The sequence below is a fragment of the Mercurialis annua genome, linkage group LG6 (genome assembly GCF_937616625.2).
Source record: "Mercurialis annua linkage group LG6, ddMerAnnu1.2, whole genome shotgun sequence".
Classification (NCBI taxonomy): Eukaryota; Viridiplantae; Streptophyta; class Magnoliopsida; order Malpighiales; family Euphorbiaceae; genus Mercurialis; species Mercurialis annua.
Window position 1 is genome coordinate 30,384,778 of NC_065575.1, and position 23,157 is coordinate 30,407,934.

The 23,157-nt window shown below is 33.5% G+C and overlaps 2 protein-coding genes across 4 annotated transcripts; both read left to right on the plus strand.

Annotated features, from left to right (window-relative positions):
* Nucleotides 1-10,166: 10,166 nt before the first annotated feature.
* LOC126687727 (uncharacterized) lies at nt 10,167-16,424 on the plus strand. 3 transcript variants are annotated; one of them, XM_056106114.1, is made up of 7 exons: nt 10,167-10,230; nt 14,534-14,777; nt 14,849-14,993; nt 15,073-15,366; nt 15,440-15,547; nt 15,838-16,134; nt 16,180-16,424. In XM_056106114.1, exons 2-7 carry the CDS (start codon nt 14,536-14,538, stop codon nt 16,303-16,305), a joined length of 1,212 nt encoding a protein of 403 aa, XP_055962089.1. In that variant the 5' UTR covers nt 10,167-10,230; nt 14,534-14,535; the 3' UTR covers nt 16,306-16,424. The 3 variants fall into 3 exon arrangements, with proteins under 3 accessions (XP_055962089.1, XP_055962090.1, XP_050238241.1); XM_056106115.1 differs by having other exon boundaries at nt 10,168-10,230; nt 15,076-15,366; XM_050382284.1 differs by lacking the exon at nt 10,167-10,230 and having other exon boundaries at nt 14,509-14,777.
* On the plus strand, nt 10,789-14,380 carry LOC126687726 (uncharacterized). The gene is made up of 6 exons (XM_050382283.2): nt 10,789-11,434; nt 11,813-11,896; nt 12,083-13,028; nt 13,098-13,415; nt 13,499-13,598; nt 13,676-14,380. The coding sequence occupies exons 1-6, from the start codon at nt 10,789-10,791 to the stop codon at nt 14,378-14,380; spliced, it is 2,799 nt and encodes a 932-aa protein (XP_050238240.2).
* Nucleotides 16,425-23,157: the final 6,733 nt, after the last annotated feature.

Sequence of the window (23,157 nt, forward strand, 5' to 3'; positions counted from 1 at the left end):
TTAGATAATTCATGGACGTAAGATTTCAGTTTATATGAAATTCTGTTAAATTTAATGGAGAATTTCCAGCTTATTAAAAATGAACCCCTGAGGCAAAAGTTATTTTAGTCAACTCTTTTTCTCTTTAAATCCATTCTACACTTCAAGCAGGAAGGAGTGATTCGCGAGAGTGGGGTCAGGAGATCACATTCGCCATTAGTCAATCAAGGTAGGCCGAACCTCACTGGGCATGGGCACATAGTCACATAAGACGTCACTTTCATAATCCTCTTATACAAACAAACTTTGCCCTAATTTCCATTTTCTCACTGAGAAGGCAGGGTAGACTACTTTCACTATAATTGATATTATGTAACTAATGTCTTGTGCATGTTTACCAATGAGATCAAATTTCCACACATGAGGTCTTAACAATTTGAATTTCTTAATTAAAGTGTGTACGGTGCTAGTATAAATTTCATAACTACTGATGACAATGCATAGTAAATATTATGCCGCATTGACGCATAAACTTATAACTGAATAAACGAACTGATTGCTTGAAGTATTTTGACCTCTCACAATTGCACCCCTCGCATGATGATCTTAATGAAATCATAGAGACCGTCTACGATGATGCGACCATGAATGTTTCTTCTTCTTTTTTATGTTACAGGAATTCTCATACTCAAAAGAGTGGCTCTTTTATTTATGATTACTATTGAATTCAATTCAAAAATAATATGACACTACATAGTTTATGCAAGAGATAATTGTCACCATAGCTTAGTCAAAGAAAGAGGATTTTATTTTCTCATTAAAAAGTACAAAAAATAAAAAAAACACATCATCAAGTAAATCTGAATATCCAAAATTGTGTATTTCATTCACTTTGATCAAAAAAAGGAAAATATCACATGTGATTGACATATAAAGTTAGTAAAAGAAGAGAAAAAATCATACATTACAATATTAAAATAAACAATAAATAATAAATATTCATTAATCTTACCGAGATGCATAATGTTGCTAAAATATCTCTTTCCTTCGTGCCAAATTTCCTTTTCTTTTTTTTTTTTTGGTAAGCCCATCCGGTTTCCAAGGCTTCGCCCTGACTAATCCGGATCCGACCCGCGTCGCGCACCTGGCATGGTGGGTGAGTCCAAATTTCCTTTTCTTTTTTAGAGTTTAGAAAGTTCTTGTAATTTAGGAAGCTTAACTTATGTAATTAGGATTTAATCGCTAGAAAATTGATATATACTAAAAGTGATTTGTTAAGTTTAATGATAAGATAATGACGTAAATTAGTAGGAAGTTGATTTAAAGTGGAAGTTGATTTTATGAAAACTTGTTTTTAGTAAAAAAATTGATTTTATGAAAACTTGTTTTTAGTAGAAAATTGATTTAATTAATTAAAATAAAATAAGTGTTTTTAAAAAAGTGGGAACTAATGAGGGTGCTCTATTTGGTGAGAATCAATAAGAGAGCTCTGTTGTTCCTCTCAATTATATAAGTATATAAATATAGATATAGATAGTTCCAATCAGTGATTTTTATGCATATCACTCTTTATTAGGTAGTTTGTATGCTTTGGTTTTTTCAAATTTTTTATGTAATAATTAACATTAAAAATTCAAAAGGGCAATCTAGTAACGATATAATAAATTAACTATAATTGTCTAATTTTTAATTCTTATGCAACTGTTGTATTTTCTATTTGTATAGGACAGATGGAGTGTAAAACAAATACAAATCTTTCTCTAAGGTTTTGAACTATGACCGACTGAAAAGATTTTCCGGACAGAATTCCACCTTTAGCAAATATAGATTTTATATTTTTATCTCTAAAAGAATTTGTAAAATAGCCACATTTTTTTTTAAGAATTCGTGTTTACTCAGACTTTTTGAGCGAACATGTTCAATTGAAAGCAGAAAAAAAATATCATCAATTATCTTTTTGTCCCAAGTTAGAATCCATTTATAAAGATTGAAGTTATTTTGACCGCTAAATAATAAGCAACAACCAGATACAAGAAATTGATTGAAAATAAGAAAATTTTAAACTTAAATTTTATAAAATTAACACAGTGATGAACAATTTTATGTCTAGCCTCTCTTCTGTCCTCTTTCTCTGAAAAAACCCTAGCCGTCTATAGTTCTTTTTTCAATTCTTCTTCGGCTGCCCTCAGTGATTTAGATAATGCCGTTAACGGTAGCCATCTTTTTTTTATGTTATTTTAATTTTATATAGTATAATAAGTAGCCAAATGTTTTTCATTTTTTTCTTGAGGGATTAACATTTATCGACGAAGCGCAAATCCAATTCAAATTTTCATAAATCAAAAATCGAAGATAGATTGGAAATCTTTCAATAACATAGATGAAATCGTTCATGGGCTATAGTAGTTTTTTTATTGTTTTAGTATTGTATTTTGTTTTGAGAATTATATTTTGTCCTTTCTATATGAAGGGTTTGTTGTCCTTTCTATATGAAGGGTTTGTTGTCCTTTCTATGTGAAAGGTTGTTGTTCTTTCTATGTGAAAGGTTGTTGTCCCTTTTTTACGAAGGGTGTTCACGTGTTGGTTGTATCCGATGTCACAGCTGTAGTTTCTGATTTCATAAATCAGTTTGCGGGTGATGGTGAAAATTGAGCGAAGATGGAACTTTATTGGCGAAACAGTTAGATAATTTATTTTTTATTTTCGTAAGTAGATCTGCGAATCAGACAGCATATTGTCTGTTCCATGTCAGGTCATCGGGTTTAATTTTCGAATTTTCCCGAATTTCTTACAAATGTAACTGTTTCATATTCGATTAATGAAACTTGATAAATTTTCAAAAAAAAAAAACACAGTGATGAACAAAGTTCTGCTGGACGGAATAATTTGATATTTTTTTTCTCGATCCGTTGAATTTTAGTATTTTTGATCTTTATGATTAAAACAATTCTAAAAAAATTAGATCTACAATTTTCTTAAATCTAAAAGAAATTGAATCTAAATTTCGAAGCACTAACGATTCTTGAGAGATCTAAGAAATTGAGAGATACAAAAAGACCATAAAATTTTATTCAAATAATATAAAAATTCTAACCGAAATATCATAAAACTTCCTTGATCCTCAACCAAGTGATGTCATCAAGGAATTACTTTGATGTGGCAATATTGCTATCAGTCCGCCATTTTTTTGGCACTATCATAACAAACTCTAACCTCCGAATTTTTTTCTTCTAATTCTGATAATTTTTTTTTAAATGACTAAAAAGGACCAAATCTTTCATGAAAGTTTCAAAAAAATTCAAATTTTTTAATTTTATTCAATTTGTCCTGAAAAGTAGGATGTAGTTTTGTTAATATAAATAAATAATATTAAATAATTTAAAAATGATAAGGGTATTTAAAAATAATTTAAATAACTATATATATATTAAAAATAATATATCCTAATAGGGGTAGTTTTGTCTTAATAATTAAAAATATTGAAAAAGCTATCAGTTGTTGGCAAAAAGCTTCAAAATAGAGCTTTTCAAAAAGCAGCCGTTGGAAGTTCAAAAAGCTCCAAAAAACTTTTAGAAAATTCTTACCAAACACTTCAGTGGAACTTTTTGAAAAGTAAAAGCTAAAAGCTCCACCAAAAAGCTGAACCAAACACCCACTTTGTTTATATGGCGCTGATGTGTGGCATTACCATATCACCGCCACGTAGGCGCCACATCAGTAAAATCGCGTAATGGGGCATTAGTGAAACAAAATCCAGCGCTTCAGGACAAATTGGATAAAATTAAAAAGTTTAGAGTTTTGTAAAATTTTCTTTAAAGGTTTTACATTTTTTAATCATTTAGCCATTTTTTTGTATAATTCATTCTGATATTATTTTTCTTAAGCCAAATCGAACATTTACTTCTTAATCCTCCTATTCCACGACATACATTTTGATAAGCTCTCAAGTGTCGACCATAATAATTTCACACAAACTCATTTGGTAAAAAGAGATTTAGGAATTTACCTCAAATATAAAAGTAATAGGACTTTATACCTAGTGCAAATACATCACTGTTTAAATATATTTATAATTTTACTCTCTTTATTTGAATGTTTGTGATTTTACTCTGACACACATCACACATGCACATTTTCTCTCTCTCTCTCTCTCTCTCTCTCTCTCTCTCTCTCTCTCTCTCGTGACATGACGCATCTTATTTGTTGTGTCCACTACAAATTATTCCCAGATTTAAACTTCCTTTTGTTTATTACTTTTTTGTTCTTCAACTTTTTTTACTCCTTTGTTCTTCATTAATTAAATTAACAAAAGTGCAGATTACACATTACTAAATAAATTAAACGTTTTCTTTTCATTTATTTCAGTATTATCAAATATTTTCTAATTTAAAAATATATGCTACTATTTAAATTTTTATTATATTAATAGCATATTCAAAAATTATATGAACTAAATAAAAAATCACAGAATCACATTATCATATGATTATCACAGCTTCACCTTAGCATGTAATCATCAGTGTATGATATTGCATTGTTATCTTATTATCATGTTATTACTAATATCGTATATAGCTGATTATTATATGATAATGTGATGATACTGCTGGATAATATAAGACAAAATCACATTAGCACCTTATCATATGATTATCATTGTATCACCTTATCATATGATTATCACAGCTTCATCTTAGCATGTAATTATCAGTGTATCATATTGTATTGGCATCTTATTATCATATCATTATCAGTAGAATATGTAGCAAATTATTATATGATAATGTGATGATACTGCTGGATAATATTAGACAACCACAGTATCATATTATCATATGGTTATCACAGTATTACATTATCATACGATTGTCACAGTTTCAACTTATCATATAATTATCAATGTATCATATTTCATTGTCATTTTATTGTCATGCCATTATTAGTATTTTATGTAGCATATTATTATCATCTCGTTATCATAATTTTTCCATAATTTTTTTCATGCAGATATCATATATATTATCATACTATTATCATTTTATTATCAATAAGAATCTTATCATATTATTATCTTCACGTTATCTCTCGTTATCATAATTTTTATGTATTTTTTTCATATAGGTATCATATTATCATACTATTATCATAACTGTATTATTTAATTATCATCTGATTATCACTGATATCATTAATTTTTTTGTAATTATATTTTCACGTACGTTATCATCCAATTATCAAAACCTTATCATACTTCATTATCATCTAGTATCATATTATCATATGATTATCACGGTATTATATTATCATATGATTATTACAGTTTCACCTTATCATATAATCATGAATGTATCATATTGCATTGTCATTTTATTATCATGTCATTATTAGTATCGTACGTAGCAGATCATTATCATCTCATTATCATAATATTTTTGTAATTGTTTTCCATGCATGTATCATATTATCATACTATTATCATTTTATTATCAATAAGAACCTTATCATACTATTATCTTCACATTATCATCTCGTTATCATAATTTTTATGTATTTTTTTTCATATAAGTATTATATTATCATAACTGCATTATTTAATTATCATTTGGTTATCACTGGTATCATGAATTTTTTTGTAACTTTATTTTCACGTACGTTATCATCCATGATAATGCAGTGATAGTCATATGATAATCAAACGTTTTTTTTTATAAAAAAAATGTTTTTCTCTTCAGTTTTATGATAATGATATGATAATGCAGTGATAATTACATGATAATCAGATGCTGTTTTTATGCAGAAAATTATTTTTTTGTGCAGAAAATCATTTTTTTCATCATAACATCATTTCTCATGCAGATTTTTAGATCTAAAATTGAAAAAAATTCAAGAGTAATTTATTTAGATCTAAAAGTTAAAATAAATCGTATTTATCACTAAAAATTAAGGAAAAAATTGCTAAAATCAAATATAAAAGGAGCGCGGAGCGATGGCAGAGAGACAGAGGAGCGAGGAAGAAAAAAAAGAAGAAAAATAGAGAAGAAAAGAAGAAATAAAATTGAAGAAGAAAAAAATGGCGAAAAAAGAAGAACCGGAAAAGAAGAAGAAGAAAGGGAGAGAAAGAGAGGAAAAGAGAGAAAAAAATGACAGATGTCACTTAGAGTAGAATAAATATGATTAGAGTAAAATAATAATAACAAGTAGGTATAATTATAATATAAACATATCTTAGAGTACAAAAATAAATATATTAAAAGGGTGAGGTATTTTCTTTATCTTTTTCTTATTAAGGTAGGAAATCATATTATGTTCAAAACGAGAGTATTTTTTCTAATTTCTCTTAGATAAATACTTCTAGAGAAAAATTTAAAATATCAAATTATGTGAGAAATTATTTGAAAAGCAATTTTGAGTATACCTCATACAAAAATGAATGAAGAATCAGTTTACCCCCTCAACTTGCATTAAAATTTAAAAAAAAAATCAAAATTAGCAAATTTGTAATTGGGTAAAAAAAAGAACCCTTTTGCTGACGTCTCATCTTAATTGGACATCGAATTTCATTAAAATCATAATTTATGCCAATTAATCATACTTCAATACTAATTAATTATAATGAAACCATAATCAATCATAATTAAACACTGACTAAAACAAATTAAATTCTGACTTTTTAAAACTTCTTCAAAAATAACTAATTTTTTTCGGGCCTCAATTTTTTTATGGGCCTTAATTTTTTTCAAATGATTGGTTGGAAAAGTTTTCTGGCCAATTTAAAGAATAGACCCAACTGAGTCTGTTCTTCTTTATCAAGAAAACACCGGCGAGTTTGCTCCTCATTTCTGCGAGGAGCAGATCTGCTCCTCGTAAAAACGAGAAGGAGGAGCAGCTCCTTATCTAAGGCAAGGAGGAAGAGCTCTTCCTCGTATGAGAATGAAAAAATTAGATTTTTTTTGGGAAAAAATATATAAAAGTCCTCTCTATATTTTAATTAAAATTAATATGATATATAAAATTTGAAATTTTAAAAAATTAAATAGTAATTTTATAATTATTATGTGTTAATTTAAAAAATTAAAAAACTATTTAGGACCATTTTATTTTTATCCATTATTATTTAGGAGTTTTATTTGTATTAGAATATGTTTTCCATTTTAGAGGGTTGTCCCTATAAATAACTGAAGTTTTTTAGTAATAAGGTACACATGTCATGAACCAAAATCAAGGGCCGCGCCCGGCGCTAGGGAGCGATAGTGGTTGTTCCGGAACCCATAGTAAGTCTAAAACCACTAAGAAATTTTCGCAAAATCAAACATTGCATCAAACATAAAACATTTTTTGAAAGTTTGTTAAACGTTAAATTTGAAACATTGAAAACACTTTCTTAAATTCTGATGCATAATCCATAGGTACCAGGGACTTACTACGCGATATCTTTATCGAGCATTGCCATATCCAACATGCATCCCATGCTTAACCAAATCCAGCATAGGCAATTGGTAAAACATCAAATGGCTATAACGCGCAATTTTCAAATCAAAAGTTTATTCATATAAAAATAAGGCAATAGAGTTCAAAATATGAAAACCATTTGATACACAACTAGGTCTACTACTCACGACTATTGCAGCTCTATAGAGGAACAAAGCTTTCCTTTAATTATTTGACCTGAGACTTCCGGAAGATAGAATGGAAGCTCGACCACATAGCATCAAGTAACCTCAAACAAAACATTATGGGGAAGTCAATTAACGCTGAGTGAGTTCACATTTATTCAAGATATCACTACTAGAATTCTGCATTTTCCCGACGGATTTTAAGCGACGGATAACAATTATGTCGCTAACTACGTGTTTCTCGATGGATTTAGCAAAGGTCAATAAAACCGTTGCTAAATCCCATAAATTAAATGACGGGAGCTTTCCTGCGGTTTTTTTCCGATGATATAGTGATGGATTTATTGAATCTGTCACTAAATTATATGTGAGTGAACCGCACCGTTTCACTCAACATGATTTAGTGACGGATTCAATAAATCCGTTGCTGAATTTGATGATGAATTAGCGAGGATTTAATAAATCTGTCGCTAAATCATATGTTGAGTGAAACGGTGTGTTTCACTCAACGTTAGTGTCACGACCCAATTTTCATCTTGAAACTCGAGTCGAAATCAGCGCTAGGGAATGGAAATGGTTGTTCTGAAACCCGTAGCAAGCCTAGAAAAAAGAGAAAATTACAAGAATGGGCTAAATGTGGGCTTTTTTTACAAAAATGCTAAGGCTTCCAAATTCTTTCATCAATGCTAAATTTTTCTTTACAATTTTGAGCTAAAAACGGGAAATTATTACATTCTATACATAAATGATCTCAGCCCTCCATTTGTCATATTTACTTTATTTTTTCATAGATCTCATGTCACTACTAGAAAACAGCTGATTAGCGACGGAATTTGGCGACGGATTCCAACTCCGTCGCTAATGAGTTGTTTAGCGACGGATTTAGCGACGGACATTGTCCGTCGCTAAATCCACCATGTTCAGCGACCGATTAATTCAATTCGGTCGCTAATTTTGGAGGGAACATGGCGGGAACGAAGGCGCCAATTTTTTTGGTAAATTTAGCGACCGATTAATTCAATTCGGTCGCTAATTTTGGAGGGGACATGGCGGGAACGGAGGCGCCAATTTTTTTGCTAAATTAGCGACGGATTATTTAAGTCTGTCGCTAATTCTGCAAAAGTAAATTTTTATTTAATACTGAGTTTAACGGTTACCGACGGAACTCTATATCCGTCGGTAAATCATCCCTTAATGAAACGATGCGTTTCATTAAGGGTTATGGTTTTACCGATGGAATTACCGACGGACTGTTTCCGTCGGTAAAACCATAACCTAATTTACCCCACTTCCTTTTCTCTCGCACTCAGACTGTCTCTCTCTCTTTTTTCCGCCGCTCTCCCTCTCCTTCTCTCCTTTTCCGGCCTAATCCCTCTCCTTCTCCGGCGAATTCCCTCTCTTTTTCGGCGAAACCCCTCCCTCTCCTTCCCTCTCTTTTTTCTTCACCGACCGCCTCCTCTCCTCCCTCTCTTTTTTCTCCGCCACCACTGCTCCTCTCCGGCGAAAACTGCTCCTCTCTGGCGAAAGCATTCCGGCGCCATTTCTCTCCCTCTCTTTCCAGTGAGTTAATTTATATATTTTAATTGTTTTTTAATTGTTTAATATATAATAAAGTTGTATTTTTTTTAAGTAACTGCTGCCTGCCGCCCTCCGCCGCTGCCGACCTCCGGTCACCGGTCTTGTCCGCCGCTGCCGACCTCCGGTACAGTGTAGGTTAGTGAGTTGAAGTTAGCTTTTGTTTTTTATTAATTATAATGCAATATTTAACTTAAAAAAAATAACAGCCGCTGCCTTCGTCCCCCGCTGCCGACGCCGCTGCCATCGTCCGCTGCTGCTGCCAACCTCCGATTACCTCTGCTGTCCGCTGGTGGAAGCTGCCTAGGTTGGTTTTTTGAACTTCAATTTTCAATTTTGATTATTATTAAGTTTAATTAGATTATAAATTAATTAGTGTTATAATTAAATTAGGTTATTCTAATTGTTTTAAATTAAATTACACTAGTTTATTTAGAGTAGTTAATTAAAGTAGAGATTAAATTATGTGTTTATTATAATTAAAAGAGATTAATTGAAATTATTAATATTTAATTTTGTTTAAAAACTATTAAGTTAGATTTGTGAAAATTAGGTTAGTTTTGTCAAAATTAGGTTAGTTTTAGTAAAGAAGGTTAATTTTTTTAAATGGTTATATATTATTAGGCTAGTTAAATTGTTGAATGGTGGGTTGAATAAATTATTATTTAGGTTAAATATTTTTTTAGATTAATTAATTTGTTATAAAATTAAGTTAGTTTATAAAACTAGGGAATCTATAATTATTTTAATTTAGGTTAATGAATGATTTGTTGTTTATGTTGGAATCGAATATGTATTGTTTACTTGCAGGATTTCCCTGAAAAATGGGTGATGCTCATTTTTAGGGGAAATGCTGCCGGATTTTCGTTAAAAATATTATATCACTTAGACAATTAAAAAAAACGTATCTTGATAAAGTATTAATTTGTATTGTTATGATAATCTGATCCAAAACTATTAATGTAGGTTTGTTTCTGACGATTGCTGATAGCCGCTGATCATAGCCGTTGTTGTTTGTTTACATAGCTTATCTCCTATTTATTGCGGTTCTGCTCTTCAACAAGTAAGTGTTACTGCATTTTTGTATTTTATTTTAATTAGTTCGAGTAAATTCAATAACAGTTAAATTTAATTAACAAAGATTTTATTCCCACCGAATAAAATCTTACCTAGCCGTAGAAACCCGTCCCGTGTGTTCAAGAGATTGAACGACACGGGATTGTACGTGTGTACAGTTCGTAAAACTGATGTCGTCTGCGTAATTTGATCACGAAAAAACATATATGTATGAATATGGTATAGGAATATTCGGTAGTTTTCTGGCGTATGTTCTCCGGGTGGCTATTTAATATAGGCTGTGTAACGCTTATTCTTTACGGAATATATAATTAGCGTTACACACCCTATATTATGTAATGCACCTGGGGAACGACGCCGGAAGGCTGCCGAATATTTTTTCCGTATTCATGCATATATCGTGATCGAATTATGGGGCGCCAGTTTTGCGAATGGGATAGGACCCTACCCTTTTAGCAGTCAATTACATTGACTTTGCTACATTGAGCTTATGAACCAGTACCTAATTGTACGTCCTCCAGAAATGAATCCAGACCGCAGTTGGATGTATACGAGACATGACAGAGGCTTCCTGCCGCCTGATTTTTTCCCTAATCTTGAAGAGTTCGTGAATTTTGCTGTACAACATCCCGAGTGTATGAGTGGGGAAGAGATGAAATGCCCATGTTCTAGGACAAAATGTAGAAATACAAATTTTCGAGATGTCGAAGTTGTGAAACTACATGTCTTGCAGTCTGGGTTTGTTCCAGATTACTATGTCTGGATTCACCACGGTGAGGTGAATGTCCCTCCTGTAGTTCAGCAGCCGGCTAATGAATACGATTACTATAATGAGGGAGGGGGAGATTTAAACTATGGCCAGAGAATGGTTATTGATGCTGCTGGTCCCGAAGTTTTTGAGGAAGAGACCCCGAATGACGAAGCTCGGAAGTTTTTTGATATGATGAGTGCGGCAGAAGAAGAAATATGGCCCGGAAATAGCAAACACTCACCCCTGTCCGCATCTGTTGAAATTTTGGATATTAAGTGTCGACATCAGGGGTCGATATCTTTGATTGATGACACCTGCCGTTTATTACAAGAACTGCTTCCAGAGAACAACAAAATGCCGAAAAATTTTGCTAATATCAAGAAGCTGGTGAAAGGTCTCGGGTTGCCGGTCGAGGTTATTGATTGCTGTTTCCACAACTGTATGATTTACTGGGGGGCGGACGAGGATTTAACCCACTGTAAAGTTTGCACATTTCCTCGGTGGAAACCTGTAACTAAAAGCAATTCGGCCAAAAGAAGGGCTAACGTTCCGTACAAAAAAATGTTTTATTTCCCTTTAACTCCGAGGCTGCAAAGATTGTACGCTTCCAAAGCCACAGCTAAACATATGACATGGCACGCTGAACATGAAATGGAAGACGAGAAGATGTGTCATCCTTCTGACTCTCCGGCTTGGAAACGGTTCAGTGAGTTGCATACAGATTTTGCTGACGAAACAAGAAATATCAGGCTAGGCTTATGTACTGACGGGTTTCAACCATTTGGTAGTTTTGGGAAAAATTATTCTTCCTGGCCAGTTATTGTGACGCCGTATAATCTGCCTCCTGGCATGTGCATGAAGGATGAGTTTATGTTTCTAACAATACTTGTCCCGGGACCCGGTAATCCAAAAAACCATATGGATATTTTCCTGCAGCCATTAATAGCGGAGTTGAATCAGTTGTGGGAATCTGGAATCCGGACATATGACATTCAAAAACGGCAGAATTTTCAAATGAGGGCGGCGCTTATGTGGACAATTAATGACTTTCCCGCTTATTCAATGTTGTCCGGTTGGAGCACATCAGGAAGATTGGCATGTCCGCATTGTATGGAAAATACTGAGGCTTTCACGTTGCCCGAGAGTGGAAAACAATCGTGGTTTGATTGCCACAGAAAGTTTTTACCTACAGGTCACCATTTCCGTCGGAATGTTACCGAATTCCGAAAAGGCAAACAAGTTAGACATCAATTTGGAGGTGTGAGGACTGGAGATGAAGTGTTAGCAGAGGTGGACGGTTTGGGGTTTAAGAGGGCTTATGAGAATGATGCTAAGGCTACGAATGATGAACTATCTAAAGGCCGTGGTTGGAACCGAAAAAGTATATTTTGGGATTTACTGTATTGGAGGACAAATGTGATCCGGCATAATCTCGATGTCATGCATATTGAGAAAAATGTATTTGACAACGTTTTCAATACCGTGCTCAATGTACCTGGTAAGACGAAAGATACGGCAAAATCTCGGGCAGAGTTGAATAAAATTTGTGATCGTCCTGGCCTGGCACAAGATGAGGAAACTGGTAGATATCCAAAGGCTTTGTATGCTTTGGACAGAGATTTAAAAAAGATTTTGTTAGAATGGATTCAAAAGTTAAAGTTTCCAGATGGTTACGTGTCCAACTTGTCTAGGTGCGTTGATTTAAACAGTTTAAAGATGATGGGCATGAAAAGTCATGATTGTCATGTCTTCATGCAACGACTTTTGCCAATTGCTCTTCGGGAGCTTCTTCCGGCAGAAGTGTGGGAGCCTTTGACAGAGTTGAGTATATTCTTCAGAGAGTTAACCGCCACATCGCTGAAAAAGGCAGATCTTCAGAGATTAGAGCTTGATATCCCGAAGATACTGTGCAAGTTGGAACGTATATTTCCGCCGAGTTTTTTTGATTCGATGGAACATCTCCCCGTACACCTTCCATACGAAGCTATGATGGCAGGACCTGTTCAGTATCGTTGGATGTATCCGTTTGAAAGGTGATATATTTAAAGTTCTATTTCGTCAACCGATAATTAGGTAAATTAACTAATTATATGATTATGCAGATACCTGAGAAAACTCAAAAATAAGGTTTCGAATAAAGGCAGAGTGGAAGGAAGCATTAGCAGCGGATATCTACTGGAGGAAACAGCAAAATTTGCATCTTTTTATTTCAAGGATGGTGATCCGATGGTACCATGTCGGATGCAAAGAAATGAAGTTTGCGAAATGGACGTTGATGATGATTTCGACAGATTAAATATTTTCAAACCAAAAGGGCGACCTGTAGGTGCTTGTCGGAACAGATATTTGGATGATGCTGAATATGTTGCTGCCCGAAGCTACATCCTTTTGAATTGCCCTGAAATCGAACCTTACAGAGAGTAAGTCTTAATATACAAATTTAAGTTCAGTATTGAAGAATTTGATACAAATTGTATTAATTCGCTCGTATTCTTGTAAAAAGAGTTTTTGAAGGCGAGTTGTATGAATTCAACCCCGAAATTACACAGACCGAAGTTGTAGTCAAATTGGAGAGGGAATTCGCCTTTTGGTTCGAGCAATATGTAAGTATTAATGTTGTTTTACCGTCGTAGTTGTATATTATATTATCGTGTTGATCCGTATAATAATTGTGCTACAGGTGAAAGACCCAACTGTCAGTACCAATCCCTATATTCTAAGTCTTGCAAAGGGACCGCTTAGATCGGTCAAAACATTCAAGGGGTACTGTGTGAACGGGTTTAAATTCAATACTGAAGAATATGGGGAGGATCGGGTCACAATGAATAGCGGAGTCTGTGTAAAAGGATCACTCTACGGCCCAGCTGAAAGCGACTTTTATGGAGTGTTGACTGACATTATTGAGTTAGAGTATCCAGCTCTACCAATAAAGAGGACGGTTTTATTTAAATGTAATTGGTTTGATCCTACAAAAACGGTTGGTATGTTAGTCCATCCTCGGTATAACATAGTGGATGTTAATCACAGAAGGAGATACAACAAATATGAACCTTTCATTTTAGCTGAACAGTCCGACCAAGTACATTACTTACCTTATCCTAGCAAAAAGCGGGACAAGAAAGATTGGTGGGCAGTATGCAAGATAAAAGCTCGCTCTGAGCTAGACATGCCTGAAACAACTGTTCCAGCTTTCCAAGATGATAGTGCAAAACATCCGCTCGATGTCATAACGAATGACGACCCGACAAATTTAGTTGATCCGAATGGCGAGGCGGACGAGGCTGCATTACACAACCCTCCAATAGTAGAGACGGAAGATGATTATCCACCATCCTCATCAGACGATGATGACATTGGAGCGGAAGATGATATAGAAATTGCATGATTTGTTTTAATGTTATTTCTGTAGAATTTTGACTTTTATTTACGTTTGTTGATGTAGTAACTTTATTTTGTTAAAAAATTATGTGTTATGGTTTTTATAATAGATGTGATTATTTTTTTCTTGTCGAATATTGTTTTGTAATTTGTTTTGCAGATATGAGAGGTTCAGGTTCTTCTTCTGCCGGCCGAGGCCGGGGTAGGGACACTGGTCAGGGACGTGGACGTGGACGTGGACGTGGCGACCCAGAGCAGGATCCACTTGAGAGCTCGGATACAGGGGCTGAGCAGCAGGTGCTGGCGGGTAGACCCGCACCGCGGAGAGCGGCGAGACAGCCACAGGACCAGCCGCCAGCTACGGACGAGACTGGGAGGATTAGAGTTACACCTGATGCTGCAAGGTATGATTGACAACTTTTTTTTAACAAATATTATTTCAAAAATGTGAAAACTAACTTTTTTTAACGTACAGAGAAAGGTTACTAGATAGCAGGAACGACAGCGGGAGCGCATCGAGGGCGATCTTGCCCATTTTCCGATCTAGCTGGTTCCCTGAGGGTTCCTCGTGGAAGAAGCTGACAGCAGAGCATAAGGGCTTCTACTTCGAGGAGTTCAAGGTTGTTAAATTAAAATTTTAAATATATGTTTTATTGTCTTTTTGATTTCTAATTGTTTTTATTAATTAATGGTTTGCAGAAGGGTTTTTGCTGGGACTCCACCCACCCTGAGGACCTGATTAGAGGGGTCTTCTACCGACATGCGGCTAATCGGTACAAAGATACTCTCCACAACATGAAGCCAGATAAAAAAGAGGGCAGTGTTAGTGCTGATACTTGGGCGTCGTGGAAGCGAGACTGGGATACTGCTGAGGCTAAGAAGAAGTCTGAGGTAGCACGAGCTAATCGGCTGAGTGAGCCGTCCGGAGCTGGCACCGGACCGGTTCGACATATCGCAGGATCGAGATCGGCTACGAGGCATAAGACAGTTATGGTAAGTTTTTAATATTACTAATCGTTATATATTCTGTTTATCTACTAATTAACTTTTTCATTTCATATGATAGACTGAGGAGCTCGGTCGAGAGCCCACTTTAGCTGAGTTGCATGTACGGTTGCACCTGACCAAGGCTGATCGGACTGTCTTCGTTGACAAGAGATCAAAGGATAAAAACGTAAGTTTATTTTAACCTTAAGTGACTGCTTACTATGATATAAATATAACTTTATATAGTTAGTTGTTTATAGGATGTTTACGTGTTTGTTGTGGGTGTTGTGATTGCTATTTCGTATTGTTGAACAGAGTTGTCTGTAGTTGTTGCAGGATGTCCCTGAAAAATGGGTGATGATCTAATTTTAGAGAAAATGCTGCCGAATTTTAGTTAGAAATGTAGGTTTAAACTAATATTTGTGAAGTATTTTTATAAAGTTTTACTAAACTATAAATTTGTATTTTTATTCTCAGGACCGTTTCCAGGCAGAGCTTGCTGCAGCGACCCAGTCTCAGGCGGCTGGAGAAGGGAGTTCGTCGACTCCAGAGCCGATCGACGAGAACGAGCTGTTTTTGTCTCTCGAGGCAATCAAGAAGCAGCGAGTCTACGGTATTGGTTCGGCATCAGCATCCTACATCGGCCAGAGCAGCCGATTGCGCCGCGGCGGATCATCCCAGTCACAGCAGCAGGCGGTCGTTAGTGAGGAGATCGAGCAGCGCATTGCTAGAGAGGTTGAGGAGCGACTCGAGCAGCGGATGCGTACTGTGGAGGCAGGTTTTGAAGAGCGGGTCGAGCAGCGGATCCGTACTGTGGAGGCGGGTTTCGACGAGCGGATCCGTACTGAGCTTGCGCGACTGATGACTACACTCCCACCGGAGTTACGACCGCAGTTTCCCCCACCTCCACCTCCACCGGCTGACGACACTACTAGTTTGGGGTAGTATAGTATTTGGACTTGGATTTTTATAATACAGTTTGCATATTTTGACTTATTTAGTATTTATCGAATTGTATACTTTTTTACCGTTTATTTATATATAACGGTTTCGGTTTATGTTTATTTGTGTTTCGGTTTTTGTTTATTTGTTGTTGTCTATTGTGTCTGTCTGTGATTAGTTAACGGGTCTATTCAAAAACAGGGAAAATCGAAAAATGCCGAAAAACGGGAATTTTCTGCCAAAAAAACAAAAAATTAGCGACCACATATGAGCTTTTAGCGACGGATATTCCGTCGCTAAAATGCTCAAAAACGACAAAATTGGACTATTTAGCGACGGAAAATCCGTCGCTAAATAGTCCAATTTTGCGACTACATTTAGCGACAGACAGTTCCGTCGCTGATTTAGCGACGGAATTGTCCGTCGCTAAATGTGTCGGTATTTGGTCGGTCAACCCGACCAAAATACCGACAGGTCCAGGTCAACTTACCGACGGAAATTTCCGTCGGTAAGTTGGCGACGGTTCGTTTTTTGGGTCGCTAAACGATTAGCGACCCAAATTGTACCGACGGATTGAGTCCGTCGGTAATCCGTCGCTAATCAAGATTAGCGACGGATATTAGCCAATTAGCGACGGAAATATCCGTCGCTAATTGGCTGATTTCTTGTAGTGTGTCTTATTATTTCACACCTGCACTACACCTTCTTCTATAAAGCAACCAATCCAGACCCCATCTTTCACTCTCCTAATTAACACTCACACTAACCCACTCTCTCTCTCTCTCTCTCTCTCTCTCTTTTGCACATGGTCCCCTCTTTCTTTCTCCATTTTAATTTTTTTTTTACATTTTATTTCTATCTTTCACTATATCCTTTCTCTTTTAAATTCTTTTTAAATTTTTTCACTAACTACCATTGTTAGCTTTTTCTTACCATTTTAATTTTTTTCTCAACACTTTATTTCTATTTCTCGCCATTTTTTTTCTTTTTCAATTTTATTTTCAATTTTTCACTAACTATTATTGTTGGTTATTGGCCATTTCCTAACTCTATCACAATTTTGGCAGTTTTTTTCTTTATCATTTTCTTACTCTTAACAGTTAAATTCGCTTTTTATAAATAGAGTATAGCACTATATAAATAGCACAATGGTTGTCTTTACAAGATTAACCGCAATAGTTGATAGAGAAAAAATAAAAAATCTAAAATTATGAAGCGTAAATTAGTTAAAAAATGAAGTGAAAATAGTGTTTATAAAATTGAATAATTATTTTACACAAATATTACATGCCGTATTAATTTTACAGAAGAAATAATGGAATATGTCAAATTTAGTTATACATCTATAATTATATAAATTTTTAGTAAATTCAACCTTTTTTTTTTCTTATTTCTTGTGTAAAATAGAAAATGAGGTACATTTAAAAAAAGGAACTTACAAAAGAAAAAAAATGTAAAAAAAATAATTTATATAAATTAAAATATATATCAGACAAAACTAAAAAAATAACCAAACATACAAAAAGTCACTTGAAAGATAAATTTAAATAAAATATTGTCATATAATAAATACATCGTTGATACATTTTCAATATATTTCTAATACATTTTCGACACATCTCAGATATATTAGATAATTATAAATTTATTATTTAAGAAAAATAGTTAATCGAAGCATAAATGAGTTAATCTTTTTTTTTTAATCTTGATCAAAAAGTAAACTAGATGTAGTAAACTGAAGTTTAATTAATTGAATTAATTAAACTTTTAATTTGTTATTTTTTATTTTATCGATTTAATTAATTGAATAAACAGATGAATATTTGATACATACAAAAAATATTTGATACATCTACGATACATATAAGATACACCTTAAATACATATCCAATACATTTGCAAAACATATTTGATATATATTCGTTGTTCGGAACCTTTTTCTTATTGTCTTTTTTTAAATTTTATTACTAGTATTTTTATACATCTCAAAGACTTATCGAAAATTTTATTATATGTATTACATATATATTTTGTATACATATTTTATATATCTCTGTTAAATAATTTATATATATGATATATATATTTTTAAAATGTATTAAACAGATACATCGTTGATATATAATTTATACATGATATATACATCCTTAATATATGTCTTTTAGATGTATTTGTTAGATACATCTTTCATATACAATTAAAATATGATAAATATATCCTTAATACGTATCATTGATAAATATTTTATACAATTTACAGAGCATGTGGCATATTTTTATTTTAATATATGTTATAGATACATTTCAACTACCTGTAAATTATATATTCAATGCGTTAAATATACAACTTAAATACAAATACTATACATATACGATACATCTCTTATACATATCAGAAATAGTTTAAACGCATAATGAGAAATTGTTGCAAATAATAAAGAGAAAAATATTTTTTAATGCTAATGAAGTGGATAATATTGTTATTAGTTCATTTTTTTTATGTATATATCATGTATACTAAAGATCATATTGAGTTACATATAAAGATATTATTGATGCGCGTGAATTTCAATTAAACGATGTGATACATGTATTTTTAATTTAAAATATATTAAATATACACCTCAAAGACAATAATATATCAAATAATATCAATAACATTTTGATATTATATATACACCTCATAACGTATTATTTTTATGCTTCAATTTATAGTGAATAATAACATATCAAAATGTTATTGATATTATTTGATGCGTGAATTTTAATTAAAGCACGTGATACATATATCTTTTATTTAAAATATATTATACATACACCTTAAAGACACATAAATAATACATACTAATAATATATATATATACATATATATTTGTTTATTTATTTATTTTTGTTTTAGAAATATTAAAAAATAATAATCAAATATGTCTCTGATACATATCAAATACATAACAGATACATAAATGATACATGTTTGAATAATTTGACAAACTGACACGTGACTGACGCGTGATGTCAGACGCGTTTTTGACCTATACTGACGCGTTTTTGACCTTTTTTTTACTTGTTTTGTGTGTGCCATATGTTGCATCTTCATTGGAAAGGTATTAAATGTAAAGTTTTATTTTTTTGAGGTGCTCATGTAATATTTCAACTAATTTAGCATTGTTGTAATTTTCTTCCTTTTTTGTATAGTTTTGTTATTTTCTCTAGAAAAAACAGTAAAAACATTTTGCATTTTGAAAACATAAAAGGTCTCAATTTTTTTCGTAAGTATTTGAAAACCGTAAAAAAAACATGTAATCAAAACCCTGCAATTGCATTCCTTGAATCAAGGTAGTACGTGAATGTATCATACATCATTTGATAGTCCTGTCCGAATACAATGTCAGCAATGTAAGCCAGCTTACACATCAGGTGACCTGTGAAAAAACAGTTGTACAAACACATAGCTTTAAACACAAATCCAGTCTACTTTATGAACAACCGGCAAAACCCTTTTTGTACAAACATGCAGCATTTTCAAAACACATATATGAGACAGTAGTTTCATATCAGAGTGAAGAGTATAAACAAATGAACTATTGTGGGATAGACCGAACTACTCTACAGCTATAGAGTGACCTTATTTAGATACGACTTTCGAAGAAAGAACAAGAAGCCTTATCACTTCAAAATCTACTTACCTGTAAAAGGGAAATATCAACGGGGTCAACATTGAGTGAGTTTACATAATTACTTAGGAATAATAATAAAATAGAAATCGCATGAGAAACATTCATTATGCAGCCAGACAACCGTTCCAGATGAAACCCTAAACATCAAATGGGTAAAACTATAGTATGAATCAATCAAACCATAGTTCACAATTTAGACCGTGAACTGAATCACTGTCGTCACAAATTCTGTACTCGTATCTAGGTCGTAAACAAGTTACTGCCGCCTCAAGACTACCCATTAAGTGAGGGTCACCAACATTTCTGTTGCCCAATGACTTAATATAATCATTCCTATCTCTCTAGATAATTACATGCTTAGTCTACAGTATCGGTACCGGTGATCATACAACCCTATTGCTCTCAATAGGTACATGTTTTAATGGATCTATATCGGTTTCAAATCGACTCAATGCAATGCGATTTAAATAACATTTTGAGTAATAAACATTTTGGGTATCAATATTCAAAAGTAAAATGCAAACTCACAGAATCGCTATCACCAAAAACAGGATTTGAATATCCCCTATTCCGTTGGTCCGGTAGCCCGCTGACACGTCGGATCTAGTTAGAATTCAATTATTAAAAACAATTCAGATAAGAATTCTAATTTAAAGAGTAGACTCTATAAACATTACTCGACATATAACGTATATAGTCTATTCTCGTTCTCGATATCATTTTCGTTAATACAGACCTAATTAAAGCCTTTCTAAGTTTTAATTAATCAAACGTCCTTAATTGTCCAAGTCCTTTTTAGTCCTTTAAATGTCCTGGTTAAGGTTTAATCATTATTAAATCGACGAACACACGCGTCGACAACTAGAGCGAAATGCCCCGTCTAGTCCCCCATCAAATCGATGTAAGTCCAAACAGCATCGGCTATGCAAACGTACAGCGGAGTGGCTGCATGTTCGTGCAGCTAGATGCTGCACGTTCGTACAGCTCTAGGGTTGCACAACGGTGCAGCCACTGTGCACGATAGCTGACAATGTGCACCAGCTCGGGCCTCCGATTCCGACCCCGTCTTCATAAAAACGTCCACCTAGCATCCATACACACACACCAATCCATTCTAATTTTCTATTAGAACGTACAATCGATTGGTATTCGATCGATTCGATGCGATATCCGCTATATATTCAAATACAATTCAATTTCTATAGAACCAATTCAAAATAACGATTATTACCTCGATTATTATCGAATTCACGAAAAAATTTGAGTTAGAAACGAGAAATCAGATTGAATTTCTTAAACCCTAGGTGCGTCGCTTCTCTAAAGCAAGAAATGAGAAAAAGGAAAGAAAATGGTTTCTGCAATGAAAACCTTAATCAAATGAATTTGATTATATAGTTTGGCTAAATGCCAAACTAGCCCCTAGTGACTTACGCGTCACTTTAATCCAAATTCTTAAATATACGTCCGTAACTAAAACGGACAACGATCTCCAAACTTTATGAATCTTACCCAAAAATTTCATAGTTCATAATAAGAATAAAAACGTAACTGTTATTCTCACGGGACCTATACACTATTTTTAATAAATCATTTAAGATTTATTAGAGTTAAACTAGTCTCTCTCAATAAAATTTCTACGTCCAAATCATATAAAATTTTAGGAGTAACTTCCTAAAAATATTCCATGAATATTGACTCCAAAAATATTCACTTGAAACTTATAAATTATTTTATTTTAATTTATAAGCATTTCTCAATTCCCGTTAGTTAAAATATAAATATCCAAATTTAATATTTTAACTTCTATAACTATTTCATATTTCAAGATACACTATAAATTAAATATATCCTCAAATTTAATTTATATTCTCCCGGTCCTATTAATTATTCCTTACGTGCAATAATTTAATCCTTTAGTTTTACGGGGTGTTATAGTTAGCGGCAATTTTTTTACTTTAGCGACGGATTTAAATCTGTCGCTAATGTAAAAAATCTAAAAAGGCACAAGCCTTTCTCCCCCAAGTCATTTGATTTATTTCAGAAAGGAAAAAATTGCTGTTGTTCCCTATTTTCTTCCTCCGGCCTTCTTCCATCAATGCTGCGAGCTCCGCCCTTTTTCCAGTGCCGGCCCTCCTTCATCTGCCTTTCCAGCTCCGGCCCTCCTCCTTCCGCCTTTCCATCTCCGGCCAGAAGGGCTGCCTTCAACGCCCCATTTTTCCGACTGCCGTCCTTCCTCCCAAATCCAAATTATTAGATACAACTCACAATCTAACTCTAACAAATTTAGATTCAACCTAGCATGCAATTCTATTGATTAAAACATACCAATTGCCCACAATCAATTAAATAATACCCAATAATAATTCCACATTTCAAACGCCACAAATAACTCATGCCATGAACTTGATAAGAATTAACAACCCTCACAATTGTGTATGGATTCAACCACTTAATGCATCATGAAATTAACATCATTATAAACATGTAATAAATATCAAAGCAACATTTATAGGATTTTCAGATTAAATATCAAAGCAACATTTATAGGATTTTCAGATTATACCTTAAGGAATAACAATATAAAATGAGAATTAGATCCAAAAACAAACGTTAAATCCAAAGCCGCAATGATTCCCAAACGTATAGAGAGATGAAAACTAATAGAAAATCAAATAAAACTCAATTATCTCAAAAGGTAAAGTATGGAGGCAAGAAAGAGTGATTAAGAGAGTGGCTAAAGTGAATTTTAGGTTTTAAAAGAGTGAAAACTGGTTTGGCTCATTAAGGGTCGTATTTATAGAATTCAAGAATAAACTATCCTTTAAAATATAAAATATTGTTTAAATGGTTTAAACTATCGTTCAAAACACTGTAAGCATAAAAACAGTTTTAAACGATCGTTCATGATATGAATGATCGTCCAAACGATCTTGACCGCCAAAACTTGGTTTCCTTAGCCAAAACAAGGTTCAAACACTTAAAACAATGTCAAACATCAATGTAAAGATTAAGCACACCAAACTAAGTTTTCAAGGAACCAAACCACCAAAGATCAACCAAAAACACATCGAAAAGTTCATCAAAACAAGCCGGAAAAACAAGGAGTATTACATCAATCTTCTTTGGGTCGACCATAATACCACTTTAAGACACAACATGTCCCAAAAACCCCACTTCTT